This window comes from Terrapene carolina, unplaced genomic scaffold (genome assembly GCF_002925995.2).
Source record: "Terrapene carolina triunguis isolate 2854851 unplaced genomic scaffold, T_m_triunguis-2.0 Scaffold6407, whole genome shotgun sequence".
Lineage (NCBI taxonomy): Eukaryota > Metazoa > Chordata > Testudines > Emydidae > Terrapene > Terrapene triunguis.
The window spans coordinates 3029-11809 of record NW_020670758.1 but is presented as its reverse complement, the minus strand read 5'-3'; the positions used below and the strand labels follow the sequence as shown (position 1 = coordinate 11809).

The window sequence follows — 8781 nt, the reverse complement described above, 5'->3', positions numbered from 1 at the left end:
TATCAAGGTCAGATACATTTTAGTTTTGCTGTCTTGAGGGGATATACTACTATGGTCATGCAAGTTTTTGTTATTATTTATATTTCAGTAGCACGAAAAGGTCACAACCAGGTTGGGCTCCATTGTGGTAGGTGCTGTACAAACATAATAAATGACTGTCATTGCCCCAAAGAGCTTACAGTCTAAGAGCAAGTGTAATAGGTGAATGAGACAAGCAAGCTGGGGTGGAGAAGATAGGATAATAAATTCAAAAAAGATGCACATAATTCTCAGCCAGTCAGCAGTAGTGAGCAAAGTGCTGAATTTTTTTGTTTGTTTGTTTTTTTCAGGTCTTCCCTTGTCGCTAGGAAGCATGCTCATCACTCAAGGGCTAATTTACAATGGTAAATGGAAGATATACATGTATCATTTTATTTATATTAGAAATGAACCCAAGTCATATTGATCAGGAATCAGCACTAAATCAGAATTTCCCCAGAGCTTGCTGCTTTTCATATTTGAATGTTCTTCCCACTCAGTGCCATCACTGTTATAATGATTTGATAATTAACTATGCATTGCCACACCTCATTCTGTATGCAGTAAAAGCTGTATTATCTGGCACTTTATCAACCAGAAAGCTCTATTATCCGGCATTTCTGATCTCTCCCAATAAAATCTTCAGTCTAGTAACAGGGACTAGTATACTGCCCAGGAGGTTATGCAATTGCACATTCTGCACTCTACTTTTATGCAAAAGAAGCAGAAGACAAGTAAGCAAGCTGATATCAGGAATTTATTCAAAAAAGCAACTTCCAGGGTGTGTCATAGGGTCATTACAGATTCAGCCCAATCTATTACAGCGTCTATATCTACAATGATAATTGATGTTGATAATGATGACCCTGAGGCACTGCAAGAGCCTGAAGTGTCTTGTAAATCATCAAAGAAAGATTAACTTATGTTCAATATAGTTTTAGTGGTAAGTGTATTTTTAGTGATCTGGGTGTACATCAGGTGCTGCCCATAGTGATATGTAGTGTCAAAAGATAAAGTTTTCTATACAGTAGGTTACCTGTATACACCTAAGTGCTTCAAGAAACCAACCACTCTGCAGTGCAGTACTGCTACTGCATTGGTGAATACCTGTATACTGTACTACTGTATTTTGTCTTTTATTCATTTTATTGTATTCTAATTATTTGAAAATTGGTATTCCATTGGTAAAGTATAACTCTCAGTTAACCGGAATATTTGATTAGCCGGCACCCACCATTCCCCCAACATGCCAGATAACAAAGCTTTTACTGTATTTCCTTTTGAATTCAGACCCTTCCAAATACGAGGGGCCTGAATCTTTCACGCTTACATTCTGTAATCAAGAAGCATCACTGACCTCATTGGGACTACTTGTGAAATAGGGTACTAGTCTATGTAAGTCAGGGTATCAGAATCTGGCATTGTAGCTCTAAATTCTGGTGTCTAGAAAGCATCGGCAGTGTTTTTATGACTGTATGCCAACACACATAGTGGCTCGATGCAACGAGATACTGGCCAAATGGGAGGGCAGGGAGATCTTATACAGCTGCTGTGTAATCTGTACAGAGGAGTATCACGTTACATTTCTGTAGTGAATCAGTCTGGTTGCACTCTGCATGCCCATGGAGGAGATGCAAACTACTTTCTGGGTTTCTCACCCCTTGGCAGATAACTCTCCCCACATTTCCATAGTACCTGGATATTTATGCTAAAATGATCATCAGTGAAGTAATTAAGAATGCCAATTTTAAATGGTCATTATTGTGCCTTGACTTATTTGAGATGAATGGGGCATCTTGCACCTCTTTTAGAAACAACTGCTGAACACCTGGCCAAAGTGAAAATAAATGGGCTTTGCACGGAGGACCTAATAGGGGTGAGGGGAAAATAAATCCTCCTCCCCACAATCTAACACTTGGCATAGAGTGGTTGCATGGCCTCCCCACTGTGTATACTACTGCTCATTGGCTTTAGAAGAAGCTGGGACTTCTGTGCATCCTCTACATTATGTGAATCTACAGTGGTGGATCTACTGGCCACCACTCTATGCTCCCTCTGCCACCAAACTCTTCTGTGTGGAATTTGCCTGCATTGCCTGGCACTGTCACCCCTACTTCCCTTCCCTACCCTGCCTCCCACTGACATCCCACCCCAGAAACACAGTGGTTCCACTGCTTAGGGTCTTCCGTCTCACTGAAGGGGGTCATCATGTAGCCCTCAGAGCTACTGTCACATTCTGTCTGTTTAAATTCTGCAGAAATGGATGGGTCACCAGACAAGTTCTGGTACAAAATACAGCAGACTGGCTCATTCTGACCCCTGCTCCTTTTATTGGCTGAGATTAGATATGGCAGTCACATCACACAGTTGTGGTCAGTCATCCTGCCTGGGTATTTTTAACAGGTTCTATACAATGTCCAGAATGGTGGTTGCAACTTGTGAGCTCATGTGTGAAGGGGATGTAAACAGGAAAATTGGAGGGATCCACAGGCATTTGGAGGATTATGTGGAAAAATTCTTATGCTGCATTTTGATTTGCTGTCTCATGGTGTCAGCTGGGCATCCACAGATACCAATACATGATGACATGCTGCTACAAAATTGAGATCAGAAACAAGTCACTATTGTCATATTAGTCAATTTGAGGAGAGGGGGAATTTTGGTGGAGAAGGGTGAGAATCTTTCCATTTTCTCCTCTGTTCATGAACTACATCTTCTCTCCTCAAAAGTCCAAATGTCAGAGTGACTCCTCCATTCCTATTAAAGAGGATAAACATGACTCTATCTGGTGACAGTTAACACTAGGCTGATCATTGGCAAAAAAGGTCCTAGGAGCTATCTCCCAGCTTGTGCTGACCCAAAGAGGAAGAAATTGAACAAGAGACCTGGACTCCTATCCCCCACATGGCAGCACAAAATATTTTTCCCTAATACTTGTGTGCCACCACACAAATTATTGCATTGGAAATTACCAGAATGCTTTGGGAATGGTGTATTTTCCTAAATCAAAGCTACCATACTTTTAAGTATTGTATAGCCCTTGCTCTGAGAAATGAGAAAAGCTTGTTAGAAAAAGACCACTTATGTTGTTAGATGATGATGAGTTTCTCAAGTGGATAGGCATTCTTAACGATTGCGTTTTATTTTAGGCTTGCTCTCATCGAACCCAAGATTTGGATCATTACCTAAAATTGCATGTAAGTCAGTACTTTTATTTTAAAAGGAAAGAAAAGGTTGGGGGATATTTATTAACAGTAGAATCTGAACTTTCCAAACCTCCACTATACAGACTTCCTTTGTGAGCTAACTGTGTGTCTCCCTGTTTTAGTGAATGTCAATTATCCAAACTTCTGCTTATCTGAACCCATAAGGTGTCAGTATAGCAGTCTAGGTAAATTGGATTCTTACTAAGTTTACAAACTAATTTATTAAGTAAAGCTTGTTTAATGAAGACTTTTTCAGTAAGAGTATATATTCAATTTTTAATTGTCCTATCTGAATTATTATATTATTGCAAGGTCAACCCTCACCATGGTTCTGTCAATAACACCATTCTCAATGGTCTGCTTGTCTGCTTCTTCCACAAGCACCTCTCCCATGCCACCTCTTTCTTGTGGGAAAAACTTCCAATCAAAATCTGTACCTCCCCACCTTAGCCTCATTAACTGTCATCTTGCCATAATGCACACAGAATTCTGCCATCTGATCATGGGTAGGCCAATGGTGAGTTTGGACTGCTGATTGTGGACATAGCTAATCTATGCTACAATATCCTACACTTTTGTTCCCATGTTCTCTCCCTGCTCTCACGACCTTGCTTATTTTATCTGCCTGTTATGTCTAGTCTTTTAGATGATAAACTTTTGTGGGGCAGGTACTGTCGTTTATTACATAATGTACAGCAGTAAGGCCCTGGCAATACCATATGACTACCATAACACGTTCTCAACATGGTTAAATTCTCTAAGTATTACAGCAATGTAACTGCTCAAATAAAGAAATAATAATACAAATTCAATGTATCCTCCGTGTCTAACTTTGGAACATTTTGTTAAAAAAATTGTTTGCACAGAAATTGTTTTGTATTGCATTTACATAATGCAACCACGCCATTTAAATGACGTAATCTCATCTGTTTTCAAAAGCGAAGCAGGTTTCATTTGGTGTATACTTGGATGTGAGACCTCCACAGAAAATTCAACGTGTTGCCAGAATTAGTTTTTCTTTTTGAATGAGTACTGAACCAGAGACCAGTGGTATTAAGGAAGCCTTTGCCATAGGAAGACAAGACTTAAACTGAAGTCCTAGCTATTTATAATAAAAAAAAAACATGGGGCATTTTGCAAAGGTAGGGGGAGTCAACTCTTATGTCTTTGTCAAATTTCACCATGGGCTATTATTACACTCCTCATCTAAATTCCCCCTGAAATTCCAAGTATATGTAGTATTCTTTTTTACATCTAAACTGTTATGCCGTGTTGCTGTGTATTCTTAACCAGCTGCAGTGTTTCACTCCACAGATGGTTGCATTTCAGTGATAAGAGAACTTACCACTATTACAGTATAATCTTTGTATATGTTTATAAAGTACTTTGGGATGAAAAAGTCCTACATAAGTGCAATTTACTGTACAAAGGACAAATAATATTATCTTGAGTTAGACTCTTGAATTAACAATATTTTGTGATCTGTTTGTACAGTTGCTGGTGCCTTTGGTCTTGCCATTGGGACGATGTCATACATACGAGTATGCCAGAGAAAGTTCCAGAGTATAGGAGTTCAGCCATTTGGTCCAGAATATAAAAGGTTTGTCTTGAATATAGATCACTTAATCTTAGATCAAAACATAGTTATTGAAAATAGAATGAGAGAGAGAGGCAGCTACAGCATACATTTAAACCTTTTGCTTCAGCTCATAGGGCACTCTTGAATGCTATACCTAAGGATATATATTGCAGTTATGTCGTTCCAGATTATGTGGTAATTATTAGAAAGATACAAATTAAATTCAATGTAATCTGCATTGTTTGGAAGACATAAATAATCCTGTAATTTAAAGGATTAAATCCTCAGCCTCTCTATATACTAACTAATTATAAAAGATCAACAGTTAGCAATTTACCTTCTGTCTGGTGCCATTAAATATCACACCATCTATCCCATCCGTCTGGCCTGTAACTCACCTTTGAATTCTCCTTTGTTCCATACGTCCAAGATGTATGTATCCAAATCCTGCAGCTTTTTCCTGGACCACATCTTCATATCCCTACAATTCATCATTCTCTGCCATAATCAATGCAGCCTCCTCTTCTCTAGCTTCCTGAACACCCATCCTGTCTCCAATCCATACAAAATGCAGCTGCTAAGATCATTTTCCTTACCTCAGACCATGTCATCCCCTCTTTTGAATCTCTCTACTTGCTCCCCCGTCCAACACATCAAGTTCAAGTTTGTTGTCACTGCCTTCAAAGCCAAATGCTGCTCTCACCCACATCTCATTTTGTATTAACTCCCACCTCCTCCCCTGAGCCAATGATATCTCCCTCAATTTGTCCATGTGTACTACACTGCTCCTCGCATAGGAAATGCATTTCCAAAAGCTCATCCACAAGGCCACCTCTCTGTAGTAAAATCCCTTCTGAAAGCTCATTTGTGCTGTGATGCCTATGTAAATTAGCTGACTGATAATGGGAAATTGGAAGGGTATTTTGAAATAATTTAAAAATCGTAAACCAATATTTTTTTAATAAAATCTTCCCTCCCCCACTTAAACCCCCGCTTCCCCCCAAAAAAGCCTATTGTGTTAATACAACACTGTATTACAAAGATGTGGCCAATTGGCCATCTATATCTTGGTAACCCTTGCCTTTACCCACTGGTCTTGTCTAGATTGTGAGTTCCTATTTTCAGGGATCATGCTTCCTTTTCCTGCTTGGAAAGCTCTACTATATTTTGGGCACTACTGAAAACAAACAATACATAAGAATAATAAGGTTGTTTTGCTGGGACATTCAGACATCATCCCATACCATAAGACATCTGGAAGGACTGAAGAACGTAAATCGGATGAATGGAAAACAACAAGAGATTCCTTCTATAAAGCCTGTTCAACAAATTCCTTCTAAAAGAATACTTACCAATATACGACACAAAGATGACAGCTGTGTTAGAGAAATATGAGCAAAAATCTTGAATGCTCTATTTTCCTCCTGATTTTAGGCCCTGTCATCATACCTGCAAGGAATGCGAAGCAAATTTTGGATCTAATGGACAGGAAAACTCAAAGCCTTCAGCTTCATAATCCCAGGTACACACATTTGAATCTTAAGGAAGCTTTTGATTTTATTCTTTATTTTGAACAGTATTCTAGTTTAAAACACTTGCCACAATACAATATAAACATAAACTTCATGAGATGAAAGACTGATAATTAGGAATTCTATTTATGGTTCTGAAGTTAACCTTGATTCTACAGTTTCTCTTTACATACATTTAACATTAATTTTAAATTCCCACTTCTGAGGAACTCCTAATTTAGCTCCAAAATGCTCATACAAACAGCACTATTTTTTTTTTTAATCCAGCTAGAATTCAGTGGGATTCTCTGGCTAGTTGTAAGTTAGAAGAAAAGAAATAAATATTTCTCTTCTAGTTTGAATGCTGTTTTCTGTTCCCAATATCTTTTTTAACTTGAACATTTATGGTCTGATCATTTTTGGTATGTCAAAAATACAGCTGAAATATTGATGTTTTAAGAACATGAACAGTAAATAATGTCCTTACTGTTTGCATGTAATACTATACTCTAGCTCAAACAGAAAGTGTGGGTTTGATGCAGAAATTATTGGGTGAGGCTCTTTGGCCCATGTTATACAGGAAGTCAGGTTAGATGATCATAAAGGGTTCCCTCTCCCTTTAAAATCTCTGTGAATGACATTGAGAGGGATATCTTAGCAGATCCTGTTCATTGACCCAAAACTGGGTGATTTTGATGGATTTTGTCAGTGCATGGTATTCACAATGAAACATGTTGATGTAATGTTGTATTATCATTGAAGAAGACATTAGGCTGAAGTGTGGCATCATTAGAGCGTCCCATCTGGACTTTAATAGTCTGGAGGAATTTTGTTACACCTATGGCCTTTTTTAGTGGCTACAGTAGTTAGCCAGTGGAGTAAGTAAACAGTGAGGCCTCATTTGAACCTAGCCTACATGATTATTCCACTCCAAATCTGCAGTAATATAGGGACAAGGTAAGATTCTCAAAAGCACCAAACCGACTTGAAAACCAATGGGACTTAGGTGCCTAAGTCATTAAGTGTTTTTGAGAATTTTGCCCCAAATCTTGCTTGCCTCGTTCACATATGATTATTTCCATTGACTTAAAATAAAGAGTCCATAGTATGTTTAATTAAAGATAGCCATTTATTCACTGACAAGTTGTTTGAGTCAAGTTGAGAGCGGGAGTTGGTGCATATTTTAGTTTGCTTACTCTACTGGTCTGGCAAAGACTGAGTTTGTTAACCCCCAGATCCAAACGCAAAGGCCATCTCCTTTCTCAAGCTGTTGACAAAGGAATTATTGTGAGCTGTGTTGTTTAATATACATGTACTGGCTTTGAAAACTATGTTTTACACGTACCCAGAGTCAGTTCTGATGGAAGAACTTTGAAATTTAGGAAAAACGTTAAGTGGGTTTTTTTATACAATTAAACATAAAAAAAATTGAGATTAGAGACTCACTGAACATTTCAATTAGAATGCACAAAGTATTGTGGTGTTTGATGATCACTTCTTTCCTTTTTAAAATATGTACAGTCAATGAGCTACAAGTGTGATAGATGGTGGATATTGCATTTCCATCTCTTCTCATGCTAAAAATGTGTATCATGCACAAACTTTCCCCTCAGATTACATCTAATTAAAATTATTGTACTGCACACAAATTCAGGGCCAAATTCTTACCTCAGAGACTTGTGCAGAACTCCCTCTGAAGTCACCAGATGCACATGTACGTCTGAGGAGAACTTAGCTCTCAGAGCTCAGTATTTTTTATAAAAAAATTTTGTTTGTTTGTTTCAGATCACGTTTCTTCTTTTTAAGAATTTACTTCATATCTTGGTATCTGAATTGTAGAACTGACAAAGACGACAAAATCCTGCAGAAAAAGTCTCTTCCTTCAATAGCTTATTCTGGACAGAAGAAATTAAGCCTACAGTCAGGTGTAAACCAGTACACTGTGAGGATTGGGTTGATTTTTAAAAAGTTTTCCTATATAATAAATGCTAATTTCTAGTAATGCAGTTTCTATTTTTTTTCTGTTGATATCACACCCCAGTATGTTTCTTTTTTCCTTAGATGGATTTTAGCTCTTGCCACTGAAAACTTAGATATTGCAATTCTTGTAAGTGGCAATGACCTGATCTCAGTGCAACCTGCAAAAGGCCATAATTGGAAGCATTTGTGTCCTGCATGAAAGAAAAAGAATGCAAGAGTATTTAAATGACGTTGCACTGCTAAGCAGCCCATCAAGCCCCCTATACTGTGATCAGTTTTGCATAACTCTTTGTACTGGGCAAGGACTGCATGTATCACCATACTTGACAATAGGTATCCTCTGGGTACTATTAGAAAGAATCCTATTGACTTCAGTGGGCTTTGAATCTGGACTTAAGAGAGGAGAGTGACATTTTATTTATGCCTGTCTATTCAAATCTCTTTGGAAGACATTCTGAACATTATTCCTAAATAGACAACTTAATAA

General features: G+C 38.0%; 1 protein-coding gene across 1 annotated transcript; it reads left to right on the top strand.

The window, feature by feature from the left end:
• Window positions 1-301: 301 nt before the first annotated feature.
• LOC113408292 (OCIA domain-containing protein 2-like) lies at window positions 302-8279 on the top strand. The gene is made up of 5 exons (XM_026661475.1): window positions 302-383; window positions 3168-3215; window positions 4719-4824; window positions 6238-6325; window positions 8100-8279. Exons 1-4 carry the CDS (start codon window positions 353-355, stop codon window positions 6317-6319), a joined length of 267 nt encoding a protein of 88 aa, XP_026517260.1. The 5' UTR covers window positions 302-352; the 3' UTR covers window positions 6320-6325; window positions 8100-8279.
• Window positions 8280-8781: the final 502 nt, after the last annotated feature.

Excerpts from the sequence above, each read along its gene's own strand:
- LOC113408292 (XM_026661475.1), top strand. The coding sequence starts at position 353 with ATGCTCATCACTCAAGGGCTAATTTACAATG. Across the intron at positions 384-3,167 it reads TCAAGGGCTAATTTACAATG|GCTTGCTCTCATCGAACCCA; the intron begins GTAAATGGAAGA and ends GTTTTATTTTAG. Across the intron at positions 4,825-6,237 it reads TTTGGTCCAGAATATAAAAG|GCCCTGTCATCATACCTGCA; the intron begins GTTTGTCTTGAA and ends TCCTGATTTTAG.